At 43.1% G+C, this 27,117-nt stretch overlaps 2 protein-coding genes and 1 long non-coding RNA gene across 7 annotated transcripts; 2 read left to right on the plus strand and 1 right to left on the minus strand.

Annotated features, from left to right (window-relative positions):
* The first annotated feature begins 3 nt into the window (after window positions 1–3).
* LOC145658021 (uncharacterized) lies at window positions 4–3,110 on the plus strand. Of its 5 annotated transcripts, none has more exons than XR_014123976.1 (7): window positions 4–140; window positions 497–627; window positions 1,183–1,335; window positions 1,485–1,759; window positions 2,035–2,088; window positions 2,190–2,295; window positions 2,417–3,110. XR_014123976.1 is itself a non-coding variant. In XM_081715069.1 (7 exons), the coding sequence occupies exons 3-7, from the start codon at window positions 1,299–1,301 to the stop codon at window positions 2,426–2,428; spliced, it is 477 nt and encodes a 158-aa protein (XP_081571195.1). In that variant the 5' UTR covers window positions 10–140; window positions 497–627; window positions 1,183–1,298; the 3' UTR covers window positions 2,429–3,110. The 5 variants fall into 5 exon arrangements, 3 of the variants coding, with proteins under 3 accessions (XP_081571195.1, XP_081571194.1, XP_081571193.1); XM_081715069.1 differs by having other exon boundaries at window positions 10–140; window positions 1,485–1,823; window positions 2,190–2,224; XM_081715068.1 differs by having other exon boundaries at window positions 12–140; window positions 1,186–1,335; window positions 1,485–1,823.
* rgmb (repulsive guidance molecule BMP co-receptor b) lies at window positions 3,063–14,050 on the minus strand. Its single transcript, XM_027006234.3, has 3 exons — window positions 13,644–14,050; window positions 7,229–7,761; window positions 3,063–5,713 (listed from the first exon to the last, which is right to left on the minus strand). The coding sequence occupies exons 1-3, from the start codon at window positions 13,747–13,749 to the stop codon at window positions 5,024–5,026; spliced, it is 1,329 nt and encodes a 442-aa protein (XP_026862035.1). The 5' UTR covers window positions 13,750–14,050; the 3' UTR covers window positions 3,063–5,023.
* Window positions 14,051–14,264: 214 nt separating this feature from the next.
* On the plus strand, window positions 14,265–15,325 carry LOC113574981 (uncharacterized). Its single transcript, XR_003410370.3, has 2 exons — window positions 14,265–14,404; window positions 15,165–15,325. It is a non-coding gene; the product is annotated as an uncharacterized LOC113574981 (long non-coding RNA).
* Window positions 15,326–27,117: the final 11,792 nt, after the last annotated feature.

A 27,117-nucleotide genomic window follows, 5' to 3' on the forward strand; every position in this document is an offset into this window, starting at 1 on the left:
TAACCTCGAACAAATGACTTACAGCCGGCAACAAGTCGGGACAGAGTTATGTCATCACGGGCTGGTGCATATTTAAAGCTCCGTGGAGTGACTAACTGCTTTTTTTACGTGTGCTTCTGAAAATCCAGGAGGAGGAACGGGTCTGTATTATAAAAAGTAGATGTTTAAAACGTAACATTCATTACATGGGGTTCTAAAGTTGGTTTTCTTTGCTAATGGAAACATATGTCATCAATGCAGTGTCCATAGTACTGTAATGCCCTGCCACTGGAAATGAGTCTTTGATTCTCACGGTCTGAAGGTGTTTAACGGAACGATCAGCAAACCTTCTATTGCTTTCTCCATTGTAAAGCTGATTAACCTACGTCTCTTACAAATAATACAGTAGACTTTATTCCTGCAGTGTTGCATGAGGTGGAATGGGTGATGATAATTGGTTCGTTCATATTAGTTATTTTAGTGGGTGTGCTAATGTATTTACATGTGACACATCTAGAGCGCTTGCAGTATACAGTGACACAGACGTGAACACAGAGATCATCCTGGAGGATTCTGAAGTGGTATTAGCCGCTGTTTTTTTCTGTAGGATAACAAGTAGTGAGCGCCAAAGGGATTCTTGCTTAACAGGTCAGTGCGACTATCATCTATGACTTCCTTAGGAAACCAGGAATATATATATATGTGTATATATATATATATATATATATATATATATATATATATATATATATATATATATATATATATATATGTATGTATGTGTGTGTGTGTGTGTGGGGGGGTATTATTAAGGGTACATATGATAAGGACAGTTCAAATGTGAACATACAGATGCACAAAAGCCGTTGGTGTTCATATCATTCTTTGACCACAAACCAACAAACAGGTGTGATCTACTAAACACAGACCTACCGTAAAATGGTGAATCATTTACTCACTGCTGTGTCTACCATTAAACAGAAAATGCCTTGAGAATGTATTTTATCTTTAGTACAACAAAATTTGGCATATTGTTTAGATTTGCTGGAGCTATGAGCTGACCCAATTTATATATTTATGATAAACAATATAACTTCACATGAATATTTAATCCTATAATATCCCAATGCCAAAGTAACCCACTGTGAAAATGACCATAGGTATGTCACTTCTCAAATGGAACAAAGTGTGTCTATATTTTAGCAGAGAGCCTTGAGAGGAAAGAACAACACAGTGGAAAGATTCCATGGCGGGTGAGAAGTCATGTGACTGAAAGCTGCTAATCCCCTGTGTGGCTTTGCAGAGCCCAGTCAGCAACCATGCTTTGCAGTCTCCTTACCGCTCTGCTCATTGCAAGTAAGTCAAAAACCTTTTTTGAGAGGCCAGATAGTTTTCAGTCTATTTAACACACAATAATAATATGTTATTGCAGCTTATGTAATGCTGAAACCTTTGAAAGTTGTTTGTTTGTGTTGTGTGTGTGTGTGTGTGTATCTTTTCGGCAGTGAATAACATATTAGAGGTGGAGTCTGCTCCATACGCTATGCCACTTCCCTTTTTCCACATCCCACTGGATCATGGAGGCTTGACCATCCTGGTCTGTGTGTTCAATGACATCATAAACAGGGATGGAGGGATCTCCTGGATCACCAGTGGTGCCAGTGAATCAGGTCCTACCGTCTACAATATAGTGGGACAAGGAGATAACAGTCAGAATGTGTATGATCCTACGTCCATACAGTATCTGCTTTCTGCTGAATGGAACACCTACACTTGTTTTGTGAGTCACCGAAGCAATGCTCAGTTCATTCACAGACACTACGCTGGATTGGTGAAGGAAACTGGTAAATCATAGTGTTTTAAAATGATCCTGGTCTTAATGTGTAAGTCAACTTATCTGTAAGTCTGGCCATCAAGCAGATGTGTTAGATCAGAGGGAATGCTGAACTGTTTCAGTATCAGACCTGGTAGACGTGAGCATGAAGCAATGCTCAGATGCTGCTATTTTGTGCACAGTTAGGTTTTTCATAACATGTTGTCTTCCTTTGCATTCAGATGATGAGGACATGGAGGATATGTGTTCAGAGCGTCAAACTAGTTTGATCAATGGTTAGTGATAACCTAAAAGGTCCTAACATGAACCAATTTCAAATATGCAATTTAGTAATTTTTTTAGATAAAAAAGTGTTTTTCTTTTGTCTCTCCTCCAGATATCCAAGTACACACAGACCTTCTGCTCATCCAGGTTGTTAGAATCATCTTCCTCAAGATCACTGTTTTCAATGTCCTAATGACTGCACAAGCTGTCATTAAGTGGTAAATGTTGTATTATCACCTATTACTCTACCTTAAACAAGTACTGCTATATTTCCTAGTAATACCAACTAACAAGATATATATATTATTTATTTTTTACATTTTTTAAAATCTCTTTCAGAATATCATGTAGTCATTACAACAACTGTGATCCAAAGGCAGTATGGTAGAAAGTGACCCAACTCAGCCGCCTCCTGGTCCGCACACGTGAGCACGCAATTTGAGCGCATGTTTTGAGCGCACAATTTGAATGTTGGGGTTTTCCCTGCAGCTTTAAAACTGACAAAAAAAACAAGCAGGCTGCACCAGAGCACAGGTGCTCCATCAGATGGTGTGAGAAGAAAGATCTATCTGATCACAAACTAACCTCAAGCTCTGAAGAACATAACAGGTGAAGTGCACTGGAGTTTTGAAATATTGCTCCTTCTGTTGAGTCAGTCTGTTGAGTCACTTCTCATTTAAGAGAATATTAATAAGGATTAGAAATCCTTACAAGTGTTTCTAAATGAACAGCTAAACTGTAACAGAGTATTGCGCCGTGACTTGTCACCATGTTTGCCTCTGTGTATTTAATGATGTGATATCCATGTGTAATATGACACAACCCACAATACAAATCAGTAGGCTGTTGGGTGTAATTGGGTGTGTTGGATGTTGTATGTAAATAACATAGTAATAATCATGTGGATGGTACTTTGCCTATATAAGAGCATGCGAATATTAAGTGTCAAGCTGTCAGAAGCAATGACCAATGAAAGCCAACAATGTTTATGGATTTTCATTTAATGTTTTAAATAAAACACACCTTTTCCTTGTTTCTTTGTTTTTAGTCACCGCATCCAGTACAATACTAAAACACTGATGTAACAATGGTGGCCCACTAGGTGGCAGTACAATCACATTTGAAACTTTTTTTTTTTCCAAACAGCAAGAATATGGATCTTAACTTCTCTAACAAGACATTATATTTTATAAATAATTTAAGTATAAACATCAAGCAGTCACTCTTCACAAAACAGAAATCAACCACAACAAATAAAAGAAAGAAAAATGATCACAAGAGCAAATGCAACAAAACAAAACAAAACAAAACAAAACAAAACAAAACAAAACAAAACAAAACAAAACAAAACAAAACAAAACAAAACAAAACAAAACAAAAACACAGGATGAAGGCTTACCTTTGCAGTTAATTGCACTCAGATGCCTTGCTCTGGTCTTTAAATACTCCATCATTTAATTTAATCAGCCAATCAACACAGACTATCAAAGATTTGGCCAATCAATACAGCCCATACAGAATTTGGCCAATCACTGCTGACAAAACTCCCAGTGTTCCAAATACAATCTAATACACTCGTCACAGTATGGTAGCAGCTGTGCGGCACTGACAGTAGTTGCAATTAAATAAATGCACAAACATGAGTCTACAGTAGCAAATATTTTAAAAGGGTTATGGTACAAAGGAAGATTTAGGTTGTTACCTTTTTGGATGCACCCTAAGGCAATCACCATAAAGTATGACATTTAGCACTGTGGGTATAATCAGTTAAACATACACTCAAAGGACAGCCATCTTTTTCAGTGGAAGATCACTTGAATACCTCATGAATGAAAACAGTGACATATTTGGAAGTAATGCAACAACTAAAGCACAGTTCCCATAGTTTCTGGATGTGAAAAGTCCTTAAAGATGCTCTTTAAAAGACCTAAAGATCAAAATGATCTGAATCCTCAAAGTAGGTAACATAATGGTCTGGTATTAGCTTGCAACTATAGCAGAGTTGAAATTGTTAATGTTAATGAGGAATTAATTAGGAAATTGGATGTGGGTTCTCCAAATATTGGCCCATATAATATTTGGCAAAATAAAAATTCCCACTTAGCATTTAAGGACAGTTAGTGCATCAGACAGCAATTGTGACTAACTCAGGTATCTACAGTGTAAATATCCAATTGACTCATACTTTGTGCCAGCTATATGCTGAGAGAGCAAAATGACATAGAACATCTTTGGTTGGAGGACAAAAAAAGATACCTTACTGTTATACTTAAGTGATGGCCAAGCTTGTCTGGCAGCACTTAAGTAAAGAAAAGGCTGTACATTAGTAGTGAGCCAAGGAGCAATGACAATAAAGCTGGGGTTTTGTCTGAATTCTTCATTTTTTAATCTACACAAAAGTTAACAACCATATCGAGTTCTAGACTACAAATGAGAAATGACTTCTAAACAGATACCAATTCCAGGTCGTCAAACATGAATCACAATACTAGGGCAAGTGCACCTTTGAAATAACCTACTGTCACACTGTTCTGAGGAGTTATATGGTGAGGTGAGTCCTATCTACATACAGACACGCACAAAGGAGATATAAAAAAGCGCTTGCGGGAATCAAAATGAACTATCCAAGATCACTGGGTTCTGGTTCTATAGAACACTGTTCTGTAGTCGCAACATAAAAAATAAAGTGCTTCCCTCAAAACGTCCTCTCCTGAGGACAACAAAACCAAATCACATAAAAAAGCATACACGTAAAAAAACCTCTAACTCCAGCTCTCCTGAAAATGGCATGTGCACAACATTTACAGTCATAGAAAGCAACGCCTCCTGTGTCCTCAATGTACACAGTATATACAAGTAAAGTTCGGATTGTTTATGAAGTCTCTTCCCCACTTTCCTGATTTTTCATTTTCCTCATTTCTGCTGAAACAGTCTTGGCCAGGTGGACTATGACAGCGCGGTGGCCAGTATGCATGCGAGGAGTGTGCTGAAGATCGCCGCCGGTCCTGGCCCTGCTCTGGAGCGAGGGAAAATGTGCCAGCGCTCCCGTTTAGGGTGCAGCACCTCCACATCCTTCAGGGCGTTGTAGGCGGCCGAGGTGAAGTTCGCATCCCCGGTGGTGAGGAGGTCAAACACGCACGAGTAGAAATAGATGTCCTTAACCTCCAACTTCTCGCGGCATTTGCTGGAGGCGCTCTCCGGTGTGAAGGCCCCCTTCTGCGCCGCTGCCACGGCCACCGTCCCAGGCCTGGCTTGCACATGAGCGCCGCCCTGCTGGAGGCCAAGCACAGGCAAGCGCAGGTGCCCCTCCTCGTCGATGCGCTCAGAGGTGGGGCAGCCGTTCATGCACAGCTGCAGGTCCTGTGTCTCATCGAAGGCCATGGCGACCTCCTCAGGCACGCGCACGGCCAGCGTCAGGTAGCGGCCCAGCTGCCGCACAATGATGGTGACACCTATGTAGGCGGCGTGGAGCTCCACCTCACGGCCCGCCGTCCGCTCCACAATCAGGAGGCTGCGTGTCTCGCTGTCACCGCCCATGACCGTGCCGTCCACGAATGCCGCCGGCAGGTCATCCGTCACAGCCTGGTACACCTTCTGTTCTGTGCACTCCTGATACGGTTTGAATATTATGGTGATCTGAAATAATGGAATATAGAGTGGGACTGGAGTTTCGTTTGGTGTGTATTTAATCAAAATCTCAGAATCGACATGGTCTGGACACATCAGACCATCATAGCTACTATGTTTATTCATACGGTTGTGAGTGTGTGTGTGTGTGTGTGTGTGTGTGTACATATATATATATATATATATATATATATATATATATATATATATATATATATATATATATATATATATATATATATATATATATATATATATATATGTGTGTGTGTGTGTGTGTGTGTGTGTGTGTGTGGGTGTGGGTGTGTGCCCTGCGAATCTAGTGTACAGGTTTCAAATCACACCACTCCATAACACTGCAAAGGAGAGAAAAGCTGCTGACTAACATGTGTGGTATTACTTTAGTAAAGGGTGAATGCAAGCTTTGTTCGCATGACAAGGATGAAAAATAACCACTAGTTGGCCATTAGACGAGGCAGCTGAAAGGGCCTCAGTCGAGTAGGGTGTGCTAATAATTACAGGCAAACAGTTAATAACACATCCCCACCTCCAAAGTGAAAAGGTCCCAAATGAGAGGTGGTTAGTATTAGCACAGTCCAGCCTGGTCTGCTCATATCACCTCGGATAAGATCAATTTGGTAATTTAATTAAAAAAAAAAAAGTGAAACAAGACCTGTTTCTCTGGTACCAAAATTGCTTCATCCCTCTCACTGAACACATATTTACAGTTGCTTATAGGCATTTAGCATGTGACAATCCAACATAGGAAATGGCTTGGTAGATGGTGTGTGTGTATGAGAGAGAGAGAGAGAGAGAGAGAGAGAGAGAGAGAGAGAGAGAGAGAGAGGCACTAGGAAAAACAGAGACAGAGGTTTCTTTCAGGCCTGTCTTATTAAGGGCTACATTCTGTCATTAACAGCATTACAGACGTTTCACAGATGTGTTAGTCACAGGACACGAACCCTATGCTTTGTCCAACTAGCACCTGTGAATACTTTGTCAAAGTTCAAATAGCTAACTGAAAAACTTTTTTTCTTGTAATTAAAACATGGTCATTCAGCGACACAATAAAAATGATAAGTATTAAAAAGGAAAAGACATAAAAAATGGTAAGTGGTGCTAGTAAAAATAAAATGTCCCCAAATAACTCCTTATTTGAAATGACTATATGTCTCCTGCTATAAACACAATTACATGATAACATCTAGCATCCAAGACCTCTGTCCAAAATGTTCAGTACACACACACATACACACACACACACACACACACACACACACACACACACGCGTGTGTGTGTGTGTGTGTGTGTGTGTGTGTGTGTGTGTGTGTGTTTGTACTGAACATTTTGGACAGAGGTCCTTTGTGAGCTGTTCAAGCACCACTTTGAACAAACTTCCATAGACTTCCACAGATTAAACTGTTATAATAAAAAAAATCACACGACTGGGAAGTACAATTTCAGTGCAAACATGTTCTACTGAAAATAAAAGAAACTGAACAAGCAGCATACCACCAGCTCACCTTGTCGGTTGCCGTGGCGATTGATCCTAGCACCACCGGCACGTTGGTTACCTGCACGGACAGGTAATTGTTATCGATAAGGGGCCATGCGCCCTCCACCTTACAGGTCTGGAACTGATCCTTAAAAGTCCTCAGGTGTGGGTCCCCAAACAGGCCGCAGAAAAGGAAGGTGGGACGCTGAGGCTCAGAGTCTCGGGCTGCCCCTGTGCCGGGCAGGGCCGCCGGGTGGTGGTGGCGGCTGTGGTAGTTGCAGGGCTCGATGGGGACCGCAGGATGTGTGGAGGAAGTGGGGCCGTCCTTGGAGCAGTTCCTCTGGATCATAAGGTCGCTGATCCCCAGCATGGCTGAGTGGAAGACCAGGTTACCCCGGCAACTCTTGGAGGTGCGCTGTGTACAACCCGAGTAGGCGCGCAGGGCCTTGCAGAACTCCACGTCGAAGCCATCCAGCGAAGGGCTCAGGTGTGAGGTGAGCGACACGAAGTCAGTGGTGCATTTGTGGATGCGGCACTGCAGGGTCTGCACCTGGCTCTCCCCTGGGGGGGGGGGGGGGGGTAGAGAGTAGGGGCGGACATTAGTGCTACTCCATCTAGAGATGGCTGCACCCAACAGCGGCATCGAGGAGAGCGAAGAGGAACACTCTCCCGCAAAACCGCTTGTGGAAAGCAGGTTTTGTGCCTGGGTGACTGTTTGCTGTTGTTTGACATCTTAAATTAAAACCCTACCAAAGAGATGTACAGCCTACCGTCAGGCTGTCTCAGCACATTCACATGGCTTTATGTCCAAAACCGAAAGAGTGTCTATTGTTTAATCCATTCTTGCATTCAGAAGTGGTTTAATGTTATTTAAATATACTAACAATGCACTCAAGATCTCAAATTCTACAGTACGTCATAGTGTGGTACATGGATTATCTGACGTGGGTAACAATGTCACTGATATCAGCTCTTTTAGCTTATAAATTACTTCTTAAAATAGCAGGAAATAAAATACACATGCACTATTATAGGAACAGAAGTAAAACAAAGCATGCTCTCAGTAATGTGAACACATTCCCTGATCACAAGCCTTTAAATGTTAGCATTCTGGGTGGAGCACAAGGCAAATGTAAAGAATAGCATGCAACAAAACACACTCACACACCATTAAGAGAACAGGCTTTAAAAAAGTTTTTAAGAAATCTTCAGAAACAGGATCCTGCAGATATGTAAAGCTCATGAAAATATTAAATATTTCCTAATATAAATCCTGGATTAGTCCAAACTAGAAATTCTTAAGCAAGGGGTTGTCTTGCATAAGTGTTTCTTCAAGGACGGATTCCTTGACTTGTTTTACACCACAGTACGAAGGCAGAAAGATCGGACTCAACAAGTGTGTAAAGTCTCCCGTTATCATCCGAGCTGCCTGTTTACTGCACCAATAATATCAAGCAAAACAGCACCTCAAAGGAGAAAAGCGGCTGTCCTTCCTACTGTAAACTCTCTCCAGGCTGTGGCTAGCATCCCAACCATCAAATACAAAAGAGTTGCTTATCACAGAGTCAACTTGAGCCACTTACTGTAGGCTAATATTCAACTGCCTTCACTTCAATTGCTGCATAAATGTTTATGTTAATTCACTTTTGCCTGTGGGCCAAGGACCACTTGAGTGTTTTTCTGGATTCCTTTGATTCTCAAAAGTCCAAATGTGCGTGGCATCAGTGAAAAAGCTAGCATGTACTAATGTCACAATGGCTTTTATTTGTTTTAAAAATGGAAAGAGGCTCTGTTTCATTATTGATTACATAATTTTCACAAATAATGCACTTGACTCCATTACCCAGCAATGACATAGCACAAAATAAATCGCAGGAGACAGAGAAAGCAAGAGAGAGAGAGAGAGAAAGTGAGAAATAAAGAAAGAGAGAGAGAGAGTGTGTATGTGTGTGTGAGAGAGCGAGAGAGACAGAGAGAGTGTGTGTGTGTGTGTGTGTGTGTGTGAGAGAGAGAGAGAGAGAGAGAGAGAGAGAGAGAGAGAGAGAGAGAGAGAGAGAGAACGAGAACATCCACACACCATTAGCTGCATCTGGCTCAAGTGTAGGCCTACTGCATTACCTCAGAGACAATAAAAGAGTGTGAGTGCAACAATATGAGAGAGAGAGAGAGAGAGAGAGAGAGAGAGAGAGAGAGAAACAGACAGACAGAGAGACAGAGTGAAAGAAAGAGAGTGAAAGAAAGGCATCTCATAATCTGATATCAACTGCAGGCCCTCCATTAACACGCCTGTAATGACTTGGTCTTGCACAGTAAGGACCTCCCACCCCAGTCTCGCAATGCCAAGAGCTCCTAACCACAGGCCATTCAAATGCATTCGATCTGATTATCGGACGATGGCGCAGTTCTGCCAGTGGTGGGAGATCAGACTCCTGCCCCCCTCCCCAGCTGCCAGTGCAGGCCGGGCAGAATAGTAGCCAGATTGGGTTTCACTAACAAGCTGTAAAACAATATGGAGGAACAGCCAAAGCCATGTTGTGGTACTAAGGCGACGCAAGAGAAAAAAGGCCTTAATCCCACACAAAATAGGCAGGACAAAAGGGCTCAATCCCGCACAGAATAGGCAGGACAAAAGGGCTCAATCCCGCACAGAATAGGCAGGACAAAAGGGCTCAATCCCGCACAGAATAGGCAGGACAAAAGGGCTCAATCCCGCACAGAATAGGCAGGACAAAAGGGCTCAATCCCGCACAGAATAGGCAGGACAAAAGGGCTCAATCCTGCACAGACTAGGCAGGACAAAAGGGCTCAATCCCGCACAGAATAGGCAGGACAAAAGGGCTTAATCCTGCACAGAATAGGCCAGGGAAAAGGTATTTATCTCACACATAGAAAGCAGGAGAAAAGGCATTAATCCTGCACTGAGAAGGCAGGAGAAAGGTGCTTATTCCCGTATGGGCTGGTACTGGGGCTTCTACTGCACTGTAAAGATCCTATCTCCGACGCCATGACACTGGAATTCGACACAGGAAAACAAAACGAAGCCGTGTGCTATTAAAAGCCCATACTGATCTCATTCATTCATACATTCATTCTGAGTCATTCATTAACTTATGATTACGCCCAGGCCACACTGACCCTTGGTGAAATCTTAAAGTCGTGTGTGAAACCACTTCTTCACATGTAGTATTATACAGCCTGACTCTATGAAGGATCCAAAGAAGGCAGCCAAGAAAGGCCCCAAAACTGCCAAAAGACCCAGCACCAAACACAACTGTTTGAGGTGGATATGCCCCATTCTTACCCAGCAGCAGAGAGAAGCTACTCACATGGGCCCCCTGCGAACTCATCTTTAGCCAGCAGCTACATGAGGGGCAGAGGCAAGACGTTGGCCTCCGAGGCTGATCAGAGAACACCTTTTGGAGTCTTGGTCATAGCGGCTTCTGGAGGGGAGACTTATTTAAGGTCAACGTGGAAAGGGAGGGTACCCATCGCATGCGACGTGCAGAGCTGCAGCCATGCGCTTCTCCCAACGTGCATATGATCAGGGCACCAACTGCAAGGCCTTTATATCCAAGATCCATGCAAATCCAATTCACAGCAGCCACGGACACGAGCCGTTTTTCATGGAGAGGTACGCGAAACGCAATTAGCCCGTTATCCGAGACGCCTGCGAGGGACCGGTGCAATTGGATCTACTGTCATACCAATAACAACAATGACAGGGGGACACCTGATAATAGGCGGAATGGAGAGAGAGAGAGAGAGAGAGAGAGAGAGAGAGAGAGAGAGAGAGAGAGAGAGAGAGAGAGAGAGAGAGTAACGGAGGGCTGAGAAAATATGTCAGCTTTCCCCATCTCCTGGAGCTGAAGGCTGTTTGTAATTTTAGAGCAAGTGAGGAATGGAATGTCTTTGGGGTCCCCCAGGTGGGAGCAGTAGACCATAAATTACTACTGGCTGCAGAGGGTGTACAAATCCAGCTATCACAGTCAGTGTTAGAATGTCTCAGAGAACTGCCAAACAGAGAGGCTGAACCTAACCACCAGAACGTCCTCTTTGTTATGTTTTAAACTTAGAGAATTAAGAACTTTGTAAATGGCACAGAGGGCAGGAAAAAGAAAATTTGGCATAGGTTTCAAAGCAAAAGCGGAAAGATCCACATATTTATGGTAGATGACATAAGCCTGTCTCATGATCATCATTTCATAAATCTAACTTTCTCAGATGAAGAAAGTCCAAACCCTGATGGCCTCACTTTTAGCATCTCCGGGGTACAAAGAACAAAGTCCTTCGTGTTCTTTTCTGGTTCAGTCAAGATCATAAAACCAAACTTGCAATAAACCAGAGAGAGAGAGTGAGTGAGAGAGAGAGAGAGAGAGAGAGAGAGAGAGAGAGAGAGAAAGAGAAAGAGAGAGAGAGAGAAAGAGAGAGAGAAACGAGGTGTTTGTTTCACAGGGCAAGGTAATTTGCAAGGCCGAACTGTGCTTTTTTCCGGAGCACACAGCACACCCTTGTTGCAATTAAAGCCACTGGAAATATTTTCTCAGGGTGGCCAGCCTCTTGTGGGGCACTCGCGGCTATAGAGGGGCCCTTGCTGGTGCGGCGCGAGTGAAATTTCAAGATGTGGAATTTAGCCAGGGCAGAGAGGTCAACTGCTGCAAGCCCCCTTACTCCTGCAGTGAACTTTAACCGCTGCGTACAGCGGGGAGCCTGCAAGTCTGTGGGGCCAAATCACATCCTCTGCGCCGAGGATCTGCTGAGATTTTTTTTGCTGAGCTGTCTGGAGTCATGGGCAGTTTGACATGGGCAGAGTTTTTTTCACTGGGCAGAAACGAACGTGTCTTGAAACAAAGACTTGGAACATGTCATGCAGCACATAAAAAGAAACCTAATTGGATAGTGCCTTTTGGAGAGCAAAAGGTGAACTTTCCGACCTTTTGTACAATAGCGAGGAATAAATGTTATCCGTTTAGGAATGAAAAAAGACAAAAGAAAAGCCGGAGACAGCATAGGATCCTGCTATTGCTGCATCACCAGGAATTTCATCCAGTAAAGTACCATCGAGTACCCCTGCATTTTTGGAGAGCCACCAACTGAGCTGTCTAGCAGCGCTGCACAGTTCAGTACAGAAACAAAGAATAATTCGTCTACCGATTTAAGAGTCACATTGATCTTCCACAGGTGAAAATGCCAATGCCAAGTCACTTTGCACAATCACACTACTATACCACCATGACAGAAATTTGCTACAACCCTTAAACTATCAGACCAAGGAGAGATAAACATCGTCAAAATAGCTGTTAAACAGAAGAGACTCTGAAAGGGGACATGGAGCACCAGACACAGATAGAAACCAATTTCACTTTAAAGAATGCAGATTAGGGCACGTATTTAAAAAGTACATTTCGAGCCACATTATGATTCTTAAATGCCTTAAAATGCTTAAGTAATCTTTAAATACTCTAAACGAAGAAGCAGTAAAGGGTTACACAAAAACACTAAAAAGTGTTAAACGGTTCAAGACCCACATTAAATTAATTACGAAGGCGTGACCGCGTATTGGTCACCCAGTAGTGTTCCTACTGCCATTAATTCACAATGGCAAGAACGCGGACGGGGGCCAAATCTCCGAGAACGGAACGACTCCCAGACAGCCAAGCAAGCGTACGCTCGACACCAAATGTGTAGTATTCACAATCTCCTATTCACAAACACGCCAAGTTAGCTGGAATCGTCCAAAAGCTCTGCAAACTGGACATTCGGATGGGCTCTTTGTAAAACGACAGGACTAATATAACAGTGGCAAACATGTTTTTCAATTTTGTATTTAGTTTAAATTAACCCTTGTGCAAAAGACTTTTAAAACTATTATTTCTAAGTAGCTTAAGACAGCCACGCTTCACCATCCTTTGAAAAATAATATTTCGGTCCTAAGATGCCTAAAACTCATCATGATTTAGATCATTAGATCGTAGATCAATTTCTCCTACATTAAGCAATGTTTCTTTCGAAACGAGGAACTACATTTTTAAGTGCGACAGTAAAGTTATAGACGTTACATACTCCCACTACGGTTTTTAAATCTTTACTGGAATTCTCCTGCTCCTAACGGTCCTATCTCTGGAAGTGGAAGAGGGATCGCATTGCTCAATTACCCAACCCCGTGTGAACGAAGGACACGCAACCTTCTCCAAGTACAATTTCATACAAATGAAACAAATTCACATGGACGCCGCTTCAGTTTAGCAAAGCGCGAAACTTTTAACATGTTTGAATGTTGAATCATATCGATTTGTCACTGATTGCAATTAATGCATGTTCTCCAGCGCATGCCTTGTGTCATTCTGGTTGTTACTCGAAAGCAAAACGCTGCTTTGCGATGCACTGTACTTCTAATCGACTAACTCCTTACTATGGTCAGCGTACTAAGATAAAAAGGTAATTACCGATGTGACCCAAGAAGGAAAGGGTGCCCAGAAGCAGCAGACAAAGTAATGGAGACGGGTGGAAGAGGCAGTCAGCCCCGGGGTAGTAAAATCCTGCTTTCCCCATACCCTTCCATCCAGGTCGCGATAGTGAGCGACTCAAGTACTCCACGGGAGAGACTAGAGGACGTGCGCCAACAGCGTGTAAATGGACTTCGGGTGTCGATCTTTCACGCCTCACTCCCTTGATGCGTATTTGCGTTTATTCGTATCTAGGCTAATACTTTTACGGACTGCGAGCCCGTCCGCCCCGCCAAAGTAGCGAAAAACAAAGTCACGGCTTAGGCAAGTCTGCTCCCAAACTGTTCTTCCCGGTGCACCAGTCCAATGGACCACCTAGTTTTGGTATTGCACGGATGTTGTGCGGAAGCCCGTGGCGAAATTGTCAATCCAACAACAACAACAAAAAAAAGCGCGCCCGAGAGACGTAGACATCGCGTTTCTCTTCCACACGGAAATCTATCCTCCGTCTTTCCCAAGTGATCGATAGTGAATCAGCCGAACGTTGGGTTTAGCGGAAACCCCGCCCGTGTGCACTGGCAAGGTCCTCCTTTGCGCGCTGAACGTCCCGGGAGCAGTCAGAGGCGAGCGAGTTTCTCTTTCACGCTTTTACGGAATAAACAAGAAGCTTCACAATGTACAAAATACTTGGGGAAAATATCGTAACCTACACATCATGGCGTACAGACCTTCATTAAATATTTGTTTCGATATGAATTAATGTAAGAAATATATTTATGACATTTCTTTGATCGATAAACGTCAAACTCGTGGGCGCTGAAGACGTAATAATCTTTGCTTGAAACGCATAACTGAATAAAACGCAGTGTATTCAGATAAGAATCTAACAAAAGGAGTACATCAAAAAGCAGAAATCATACACAATATTGATATTTATACATCTAATGTATTGTTAATATTCTTATTTTTTACGGAACAAGAATGATAGTGCCTAATGTTGACCACAAATCCAATATAACATTGCAGATCCCCACAGTGGGCTACTACTGTAGTTAGGTGCTACTATTCTAAAAGCAAATTTGGGGAAAATGCTGGAAGATGTGCGCTAAAGCAGAAATTATGGGATGCTCCAGTCTGCTGTTTTGCAGGTGCAGTGACAGATATAGTGACAGATCAGGACATTTTACAGGACATTTATGTGTTCACGTTTCCTGCCCAGCATATATGCTGTGAGAGTGGTGTTTAAATGACCACAAACTCACAGCCTCCTTTCAGAAAAAGACACACTTCCTCTTGCGTTCTCTCTCGCGCTCACTGACCCACGCACGCGCACACACAGCACATGTAGCGTCCTCCATGGAAGTAGGAGAGTTAGAATTCAAACAAGACAAAAACAAATCAATGTTTGTTTGTTTTTCTGATGTCCTATTTATTTTTTTTATTTTCACGCTACTCTTGCATAATTAATAGCAATGCTTCTTGTTTGTTTCTTAAACCAAAATGACACCTTTTCTCTTTTAGGCGACAGCTGAAGCAAGTTTGGTGGTTTGAGAGGTAAGCCTCTTTGCCTCGATGGCTTAAGGGGCCCTGCTCAAAATATACTGAGGTGCACAGGAAGCTTCCAGCGGGACCAAGAATAGGATTGTGGTTCAAATAAACATGTTGGCTCTCTGTGGATTATACTTCATCCATAACTCTTGAATGTTTTTGAGGGAAAGCTGACCAAAGCCACTTCCCTGACCACAGTTAGAAGCTCCTAAAGAGCTGGTTGGCTACAGATGGCTTCTTTAGACTTGTATAGACTTCTAAAGACTTCTGTGTGCACTATTATGTAATGTGGCTATTGTCATAAACCCGTCAGATTCAACCATCTTTGGTCTCTGTGAGGCCTTGGAAATATATGGTGCACATTCCGCGCTAATCGCTTATTGATTGACTGAATAGAGCACAGAAATGCTATTGGAGGCTTTGTCTAGAGGTCAATTACTAGTTGCACTTTTGACTTGTGTGCCCCTGAAAACAATGGAGCAATTTTATGAATCATCATATTCCCTTTAGAAGAGAAGGGAAGCAGCCCAATGCCCTATTTAGCAACTTTTCGAAGGGAGATCCTCCAAGGTCAGGCCTGAATGGCATTTCTCTTCATTTAAAGGGAGTTCGTGATAGTCGTTTCCCTGTTTGATGCAACACCCCACAACTGTCACTAGGAAAGTGCATTTCTACTGTAGCTAGCATACGTGTGACATAAAGTCCATGTGTATTGATTATAGCAGTGCCGTTTACAGGACAAAATCTTATTAACCATACGAGTGACAAGCATCAACCAAAGGCAACGTTCCCTCCCAAATACATATTTATATGCTCACAGATATTAAATTCCTGTTTGGTATGCTCACAGATATTAAATTCCTGTTTGGGAGCACTGACCTCGTACAGCACAACCCATTTCACGAGCCCGGAAATAGTCACCTTCCACAATCCTGTCTTTATGCCTTTTCTATTCTCGTCTGTAGGCTTCATCCTGTATCACTTACAGTGCTTTGTCCCTGCAGTTGGCAGGTCTCCTCTCCATTGGACAGCCCACTCTGCCCACTCTGTCCACCCTACCCACGCCCGTGATGCGCCAGAGTCCCCTGTGACGCGGTGGAAGAAGGGCCAGCCGCTAACAAAGCCACATCCACCCTGCAGTCAGACTGCAGTTTTGTTGATTTGGCTTCAGGGCATTGACTTGAAATGACACTAAATGAAAATGAGCTGAAAGTGCGGAATGTGAACTTTATAAATATTTTCATTCTCTACACACTGGCCACTTTTTTTTTTAAAGCAGCTGTACAGCTGCTTATTTACACAATTATCCAGACAGCCAATCATGGGACAGCCACAAAATGGAGAAAATATATGCAAACAGGTTAAGAGCATCAATTAATGTTCACACCAAACATCAGAATGGGGAAAAAAGTGATCTGACTGGTTTTGTCCATAGCATGGTTATTGGTGCCAGATGGGCTGGTTTGTGTGTTTCAGAATTTGCTGATTTCCTGGGATTTTCACAGTCCGTATTATACTGAATTGTGTGGAAAAACATCCAGTGAGCAACTGTTGTGTGGGTGGAAATACCTTGCTGATGAGAGATGTGTGAAGAAAATGGCAAAAGTGTTTTAAACTAACAGGAAGGCTACGGCAACTCAAATAATTAGTCTTTACAATCACGCTATCCATACACACATCTCAGGACATACAAGCAATTAAACACTGAGGGGAATGGACTACAACAGAAGAAAACCACATCAGGTTTCACCACAACCACAGGGATATGAGATTACAGTGGGCATAGGGCCCACCAAACTTGGACAGCTGAAGATTTTAAAAAACATCTCATTGGATGAATCTCAATATCTGCTGAAACCTGCAGATGGGAGGGTTAGAATTTTCCATAAACTGTATGAATCCATAGAGCCAACCCGCCTTGGGTCAGCAGCTCAGGCTGCTGATGGCTTGTAATGGTGTGGGGAATGTTTTTGGGCCACCTAATATCATGTCATAAAGCATAAATCATCTTAAAATGGTTCCATCGCCATGACAACGTCAGTGTACTTCAGTGGCCTCCCCAGTCACCAGATCTGAATCCAATACAGCACCTACAGGATGTGGTGGAACAGGAGAGTCACAGCAGGAATGTGCAGTAGACAGACATGAAGCAATTACGTGATGCAATCATGCCAACATGGACCAGGCTCTCCAAGGAGTGTCCAAAATCTTGTGAAGTCCGTGTCACGAACTGAGGCTGCATTAGGTGAACAATTCAAGCTCATACACGAATACACGTAGTGCTTTATATAAAGGCCTCTATGTCTTGGAATCATAAATCTCATTCTGTCTTTTTTAGACCATCTTTTTATGTGAGACTCTATTGTTCTATTAGGACACTCACCACTGATTACTGATTCAAAACAGCTCACCCTAAATCTCTAACAGTGCTCCTAAATCTCTAACAGAGCATTACAGTAATGGGAACTAATCGGGGCAAAGGCATGTATAAGTCTTTCACTGCCAGAGGTGAAGAGAATGTCACGAACCATGGACATATAACTGAAATGATAGTTTGCAGTTTAACATGACTCCTTATTTAAAGACACAGTTTTGGCCTTCAGAAAAAATCAGTACTATGACTATAATTATGATGAATGTTATTATATTGTATGAATTCTTCTTCTTCTTCTTCTTCTTCTTCTTCTTCTTCTTCTTCTTCTTCTTCTTATTATTATTATTATTATTATTATTATTATTAATAAAATGTGTGATTTAATGTGTTATGCCTTACTATGAAGTTTGTGGTCATTTTTTTTTATTGACAACAAAACTGAGCTGGATTGAAGGTGCCCTAGCAGTGAATGAGTGGTTATAGAGCCTTATTTGTAAAGGGGATAATGTGTTAGTGGGTGGGGGGATAATGTGTTAGCACTCGAGCACTGCCATGTCCAGCGAGACCACCATGCAAACATCCAGCACGGGCCAAAAAGGCATCGGATAGCGTCAGATTAAGCCACAAAAACACGGAAAAGAGACCGGCCGCTTTGTGACAGGGTGAATGTAGCGGGGACCACCCCGAGGTCGTGTTACCGATGAGTTATCAGCTCTCTGTGTAGATACACGTCCCCTAAACATCGCCGTGGCTATTATTAATCAAGCTCGGGTCATCTCCAGCTTGTCGCGCTCCAAGCGGCCCGCACAGTAGCTCTTTTCATGCGTCAGGTCCATGCAGAGCTGCTGTGCCCCCCCCCCCCCCCAAGCACCTTCCAGAGAAAACAAGCAAGCTCTTATTCCACACCCTCCATTTTAATTAAAACAGAGAGGCGGAGATGCGATGGTGTGCCGGCGTATCGAATGCGCCGAGGAGAAAGGAGGGCAGAGTTGTGTTCGCTGTCCTCTGACCTTGTTTCTCCATTCCCAGCCATCTGTTTTGGCCACCATCAAAAGCCTCTTTGGTAGTGGGCCGCCATGACTTTGCCCCCTTTACTGGCTTCCTGAATGCTTAAGGGACATTCAATCTTGTGTCTGATACATGCTGCTCCACGACACCTTAAGACAAGGCTGCCTTTGTGCTCAAAGAGGGTCTCCCTGGAAGGGACCACAAGACTAGTTACGTACGCAGGCGAGCACACACACACACACACACACACACACTCACACACTCACACACTCAGACACACACACACACACACACACACACACACACACAAACACACACACACACACACACACACACACTCAGACATGTATGCATATACATTCAGGGGCATATACATATGCACATGTAATCTTAAGCACGCACACATGTGCATAGATTCCTGGAGGGTCTCTTCACTAGAGGCTGTAAATCCAGTTATTGTGATACAAAATGGCGCGCACACACTTGTTTACACTCTTACACACACACACGCACACACACACACACACACACACACACACGATCCCCCTCGTCCTCTTGAGAATGCAGCTGACAGAGAAATCTAATGTAGCACATGAAGATCATAAGATTTCTGGCTGGCCTATTTGAGCCTTTTGACCATCACCAGCTGCCTCGGGTGAACAAGAGCCTCTGCCTGGCCTTCGCAGGTGCTTGTTAGCTGGGCTACGGCAGATCTCCAGGCACAGTGAGGTCAGTGAGGCCTGCATCAGCAGAGTCCGACCAATTACTGTAAATACGCAAGCAAGCTCACTGTGGGTCTGATGATGCATGTGATTTTCCAGCATATTTATTATGTCATGTCATATAATTTAATAGGAATGTGAAGTAATATAACAAATGAAACATTGTACCCTTGTCTGGCAAACATCCAGCACCAAACACTGCGCTTCTCCGTTCTTCACATCTATTGCTAGTGGGTAAAGCAACCTTAACCTTTTACAACTGGCTTTTGTGAAGTATGCCTGAATGCCGATCAGATCCCTTGAGGGATACTCCCAGTCACCAAAACATTGCACACTGAGTCAACAACCTGGCTTTACCCCTCCTCCCTCACACACACACACACACACACACACACACACACACACACAGCATCATCCTCACTCTCTTTTGCAATAATGCCATGAAATATTGTTTTGAGCAATAAACATAAATGAAAAAAAATATTTTTTATACATATATTTGTGCACACAGCAATATAACATATACTGTTTGAACGCAAATTGGTGAACGTGTATACATCCTTACTAATGCTTTCAATCTTTGTTTTTTTTTGTTTTTTTTGCCACACACATCGAGACTGAGATCCTGGTATTCCCTCATCCTCTTCACCATTCTCTCCGGGGAGAGCAGGCAGCACAGTGTAGCATATGAGCTTCATGATTAATGCATGAGTTTTGCACAGGGAGGCAGGCCCCTATTTCTGAAGCATCATACAGAGGTTTGGGCTCGGTCTCCGCAGTAATTATGAAATCGAACGGCTCTTCTGGAGGAGCCCAGCGGATTGCTTTCGGTTGGAGTGCAGGAGGCCAAATGTGTGTGTGCCGTTTCATTATCCCCAGGTGTCTCTGGGGTGATGGGGCAGCAGAAGGACAGCTGACATTTCCTGCAGGGGGGTGGGACCCTGCACTGCCCCTCCCCTGACGCTTACGCTGGAGGAGAACATGCCGTGCGCTGTTGAGTCTTCTAAGATGAGAAAATGATTTTAAGGGCTAAAGGTGGAATGGAATTCAATGTCTTTTGTAGTCTGAAGATTTTTTTTTTTTTGCGGTTTGGAGGTTCTTGATAACTTCAACTAGGTATAAGTGTCCTAATCAATATGATTCAACTGTGAACATTTCATACACTGACTCTAAGCACATTAAAAATTACCTTAAACATTAACGTTCATATTAATGATTACATTTTTGAATGAAAACAACACTGTAAAAGTGCCCGCGTAGTATTCGCCTGTCAGTCACAACTGCAGTGATAATGGCTCTGGCAGTCTGGCGGGCTGTCCTCAGCGTCTGGCCCAGAGCCAGTCTATTCATGAAGTGAATTCATCATGTCCATTACTCACTCTCTCCAGCGGATATAATGCAATATCTTGCCATCCTCCCAAGCAGACATGCAGGACTTTTTGTTAACATCATTTCCGTAGAACGGGCCGAGCTGACCACTGGGCAGATCGCAATCCTCAGATCATAGTTTCATTCCTCATTTGCATCGTTTTGCTGGGCCTTTCTGTGCATCTGCTATCTGACAAATTTGACTTTGACCTGAGGAAACAGGTGTTCTGCTGGTCTTGAAATACGTGTGCTAACAGTACACTTTAAGGGAACATAGATTCTGCTGGTTTGCACAGAATTTCTGATAAGAACAGTCTTATCCTAAAAAGAGATTTAGCAATAACTTCTCAGCTGTTGTCTGTTATGTTTTCATAGCTCTAGTAAAAATTATCAGATTACTCCTCGGAGTGTAATTTTAGAAAGTTTTCATTTGCAAGATATGAGGCAGTTAAAAAGTGCCTGTCCTGAATCCTTCTCAGAGTTTATCTTTGTCCTTTGGGAAAAGCAAAAGCTCTTCTCAAAGCCCAATTATGAGGAGCAAATACCCCACAACTGCAAAAGACAGGAAATCTGGGATTTGAATTTTTTTCTATGCACATCTGTGTTCCCATGTGTGCCGGGGCAGATGTCAAAATTCCTTGGACCTTTTGGGAATGGTTCTTGCCCCGATGAAAAGAACTGGTTTGCGCCTGCTAACTCTGCTCCATTTTTAAAAAAAGTAAGGCTGTTTAGTTGCATCTCATATGCATGTGAATGTTTATGGACAAACTAAGACATCCCTGTTGCTGTTATTTGAGCAGAGTTAGCAGCTGAGGTTGTGTGAGAGTGAGTGAGTGTGAGTGTGAGTGTGTGTGTGTGTGTGTGTGTGTGTGTGTGTGTGTGTGTGTGTGTGTGTGTGTGTGTGTGTGTGTGTGTGTGTGTGTGTGTGGGTGGGTGGATGCCAGAGGACTGATGGTGAGACAAGTGTTCTTACCATCTGGTCCGCTGAGGGATGGAAGCCAGAAATGGCCACCCACTTCCTCAACATTCGCCACATTGTCAGCACCCTCTATAAAAGAGCGCCGCTGTGAACAAATCACTCCTCCACCCCCTCAACAGCTGGCCCCTCACAGCCCTACACAGCCCTGCTGCACCCAGTTATAGACAGGATTCCATTTTTTTGTCTCCCACAATGCTCTGTGCCTGCATTTGTCTACAAGCATCTGTAGATCTGTTTATATTACCATACTGAATAAGTTACTCTGGTATACATTCCCATTGCATTACCATTCTTTGCAGGGCACCATAATGTGTTACGTTTTGAGGCTCGTTACATTTTATGCATTTGGCAGACAAAGAAACTGACAATTTCAGCCATGTTACAGAGGTACGCAAGTGTAGTGTCAGGAGTCTTGCCCGTGGCCTGTTATTCATATAGCATGAAGCACTTGCCTGGATTGGGGCTGAACTTCAAGCCCCTACGGGAAAAGTAGCATCGTTACCCACCACACTGTACCAACCACATCTCACTGTAATGTGTTTTGTTTATCCCTGTATTGTTTACTCCAGTTTTGCATGCATGATGTGAGCAATTCCCTGTAGGAAGCATGTCTGTTCTATCCTCTGAGCTTTTGTTCTCATAGAAACAGTCTGCAAATCGCCATGGTAATTGTCTGATGGATGGTTTCCTTTTGTTGGCACACACTGAGGAATGCCTGCAGTGACATATTATTCAGAAGTAAGACTGAAGTAACGCTCTAAAAACTACACAACCCATTTGAAGCGTGTTCTTTTCATATCTGAGTCAGTTATCTCAGTTTACCCTTTTATCCGTTTTTTAGTTTTCAGGGCTGTGAAGTGTCGGGAGACTAGCTCAGTCTACGTAATTGAACCGGCTGATTGTGACAAGCTGACGTTATTCCTCAGCTCTTCAGGCATTCACTGAAATAACACTATGCGAAAAATCATTCAAATACACTTTTAATTGACTTGTCAAATAAAATCAGTAAAACCACAATAACTGCTAAACAGTGAGAAGATGGATTGCCAAGACAAATGAACTCACATTGAAATTCTCTCATAGATGTTGCAAAAGAAAATGTGCTCAACTTTATTGCTGTTTGTGGTTCATCCATCACCCACCATATCAAAATCTGACTCAGTCATGGTGTCACATTTAAAATTATGAAATTATCAGCGTCAGAAAAGGCAAATGTTATTTTTCAAGTACTTAGCTGCTGCTTCTTGTGATCAAAACCACACTACATTCAGTGCTGTTTTCAAAAGCGAAGTACTTCAAAATCTCACTTTGTATCCTCGTTTGACAGTGATGCTCTCATTTTCTTAATCATCATCCTGTCACTTTAAACTAACTCCACCTCGAAGTTAAATGCACAATCCCTTTCACTTTTTTTTCAGTCTCTGAGCAAAGCCTCTTTGTACAAGTTCCTAACATCATTTGTTGGTGGTGCTGTGAGTCCAAGGCTGTTGAATTGCTCTTTGTAACTACTAAGCTAAGTATCTGCATTTACATGTTTTGAAAGACGGCTTTTTTCTTGTGGTGATAAAATACAAAGCAGTGTTCTTTAACACTAACCCTTAAAAATGATAGCTATGGCTCAGGCAGCGGTGTGTGCTGTGCATTTCTTTGGCAAAGCGTGTGGAGACAGAATAAAAGAAGCAGTCATGGCGCATGAAGCAGATGGTCCAGGCTGGTCAAGAGGCAGAGGTTGGAAAGTTGGCGTCCGTCTCTGAAATGAAAGGTGGGGTTGATTTATACTGCTGAACTTCTGAGCTGAGGGCTGCGTGAACCGTGCCCGGGCGTTTGGCCTTACCGAGGGCTCTCCCACAGCCAGACCTTGTGCTTCTTTTGTTGTTTCAATTCTGGGTGGAGGTCCTCCAGCACCGCCTGCTTTCATGTGGAACACCTGAACCCAAACAAACAATTTGTCTCTTTCACCGACCAGCTGGAGACCCATGAAAGGTCGATCACAACAGACAGCGTGTGTTGATTTCAGAGACAGAGCCCTAGCAACGGGTGTCGGGAGCAGCTGGGATAACTTTTGGGCAGGCCATTTCGACCACGTAGAGCAGGTCAGTCTTCTCATCTTCAGGCCCCTTTAGGGAGATGTCAAAACAAACAAGCAGAGTGATGAACACAATGCGAGTGAGCGGCAGGAATTCCTACAGTCCAGCCCCCATCTCTGCAGTGTTTGTCCAGACTGACACAGATTTTCAATTCTGTTTTTCTCATCCGCGGCACCCAAACAAAGGCCCATGGTGCCTTTGAATAAGACAGTGCCCCTGCAGGCCTTAGTGAGGAATTCGTCTGTCAGCGCTGCAGGGGCTGTCATGTTCCAGGCATGAAATAACTCTCACTTAGTCTCTGATGAGACTGCTGCTTCACTGAGACATCCCACAGATAACTTTGCGACAATTAATACAAAATGTCGTGATGAGGCCTTCCATGTATAATATTGCAGTATAATCTTAGAGGTTAACCTCGGTGGTTAGGTCTTTGTTCTGATTTACAAGGGTTAGGACAATCACACCAGTCCATGCATTGTAGAATAATTACAATGTGAATGTGGAAAATGTGAGAACAATAATTTAGGCAGTATTACCTAAAATGCCAGGAAGATTAATCTCAACTTCATGATAATGGCAACAGTGACTATTTCTGCTGCTGAAAATTTAGCACATATTAATATTTACCAGACAAAACATCCTGTAGTACTTCAGCAGAGTAATCACGGTCCATTTAGAGCTAGCTATGCTCCCTGATGAAATGCAAATTAGAGACGACTCCATTGGTCCATCCTTTCCTCCAAATAGTGCAATGTCGGGGGTCTGATTGAACTATAATTGCAGCTATTTGGCTTAAGAGTCTCTTGTCTGGCCAAGAGACAAGTAATTAAGATTGGTAGGAGTGCGGTGACTTTTACAGAGCCATCTGTGGTCACGTTCCAATCACAATCAGTCGATCTTGATGCCAAAATCATTCTTTTATCGACTTCCGCATAGACAAACATTTCCAAGGTAAGGTTTGGACCTCACTTGCTTTTCAACAGAGATATCAAATTATTGGGGAATGATGAAAGCTGTAAAAGTATAAACAGAGTTGGGAAAATATAGATAAGCCACTTTCCACCGCTCCCACTTTTATGGAGAACCATGTCCTTATGATCGATGAATGTCAGGCTGGACTCTAGCTGTAGGTCGTGAAAATATCATTTTGGCGTTAGCTCTTGTGGGTGCGAAATCCAGAACGTGATGATAACCATGAGGCTAAATCTACAGCAGATACCACAACCTCTGACAACACTGCAGGCTTTTGTGTGGAGCTGATGAAGCTAAGCAGAGCCCCTGGAACTGCTTTCAGCACTCAATTAATCAGGCCTTAAACAGCCACGGACCTGCTCTATACACAGCTGTAGACAGTGCCTTTGCTGCTGACTCCACACCAGTTTTGCATTTCCACCAGAGACCAGGATTTGATGAAGTAAGCTCGTCCTGGATCAGTGTAAAATTCAAACATCTACTGAGATGTACCACCTCACTTATCAAACAATGGGCATTTTCAATCTGATACAAAGTCATAGATTGAATGATCAAGGTTAGAAGCAAAAGGAAAGGAAAATCATAGGAGAGCACATGCACTGGACATCTCCCTGCTAGACAAGACTCCGATGGCCCATCTGAGCTGCGGCCATGGTGTGTTTGACTATGAAAAGCATGCCAGCACAGAACATAGAAAGTGTCATGGAAAACAGGTTTTATCTAATTAACTTTGCACTTGGTTTTTATATAGTTTAAGAACATTCTATTTGTTCATGCAAACTGATTTGCCTGAATCATTTAAAATGCATCACTGAATCACTAAAAACTCCCCCTCCCACAGAGAACACATTCCTCCTGAAATCTACAATTCTACACCAATAAATGACAGATGTCACTAAAGACCCCTTTCTTAACTCAACTAACTATTCAGATTTACCCAAGACTACTTGATTTTCAGGTTTCGTCTTGCTGCGAGAGCAACAGTAGGCGCACGTTGTAAACCTGTCATGGATCATTAACTGCTTTTTTTGGGTCTTTCGTTTTTTGTCAGGATTTATCGCTGTGTGTTGATAGATAGCTCCTTTTTGCCGCTGTTTTTTTTTATAAGCCCATTCTTGAAGTGTTGGAGCTACCCAAATATTTATCTTGCCTTGACCAAGCCGAACATCTGAGTGTGTCTTACTTCCTTTGCCAAACACTCTGAAGGTCCCTCATGTTTAAAAGGTCACCTCTTCTCATTCTGTTTATAATGGAACCACAAGGCAGTGGAGACCTAACTATGTCTATAAAATACAAAGCACTGAGGTCTTTGTGAATCATGCATTAATCATAACCGCCAGTGACTGTACCATATTCGCAAAAAATGCAAAAGCAATTTGATTTCTGCAGTCTGTTTCTTTTACTAGTGTGAGTAAGCTATATTTTGTAGTTGACGCCCATTTTTCTGAGTGTTGATCGCGAGCAGTTCGAGACATGCAACACCAGTAATATTTTAGTGTAACAATATGAGTGTGTTTATGACCCATTTTGAGGCGTAGTGTAGATCGCAGCGTCAGTTCTGAGAAAGTGCTTTGTGCTTGTGGCACAATGTTCTAGCATGTTCCCGTAACACTTCAAAGCATTCTTTACCACTGGTTTGCAGCACAGGGACTTCACAGGTGCATCTATCACACTGAACATCAACAAAGGGGGACACGCAGCTATTTGACTTGCCATTACAGCAGGAAGAAAACTACCGCATGGCTGGCCTGCTCAGCGTAACAACTGAACAACAGGTCATTACGTCCAAGAAGATACACATGAGGGAGGGTGTTTTCTTTTCTTCTTTTTTTGTTCCAGCTCCCTCCCCCACACAGCCAAACCAGGAAACCCAAGCTGAGCTTCCTCAGGCTCTAGTCTGAAGTGTATATTAGATTGCGTCCTGAGGCAGTGCACCTGGGTGATGCTGACGCAACAGGCCGCCACACTGACAATATTTATGGTCACTTCAGGGTGACCACAGATGTCTGAACATCTTCTGCATCTGTCTGGGACATTTAGCCCTGGCTCCTGCGATCCCGGGTCTTTCTGTTCTCTCCTGTGAGTGCACGCACACACACACACACACACACACACACACACACACACACACACACACACGCACGCACGCACACACACACACACACAAACACACACACACATACACACTACTTTCACCTCATTACATTGCAAATGATCTACAAAAGGAAATAGAACACTACGAGGGTGCTGTCCTCCCCTGGGACATGGATCACCTGCTGCCTTAAGCAGGGCTGAATTTTCTCTGAACATATCCATTTCCACATAAAGAATAAATTAATAGGACATATTCATCAATATTACTGATATTATTGATCCACCTCCAGTGCTTCTTAAGCCTTATCACGTCTCACGTTCA

This window comes from Electrophorus electricus, chromosome 5, assembly GCF_041902795.1.
Source record: "Electrophorus electricus isolate QZ-2024a chromosome 5, ASM4190279v1, whole genome shotgun sequence".
Taxonomy (NCBI): Eukaryota; Metazoa; Chordata; class Actinopteri; order Gymnotiformes; family Gymnotidae; genus Electrophorus; species Electrophorus electricus.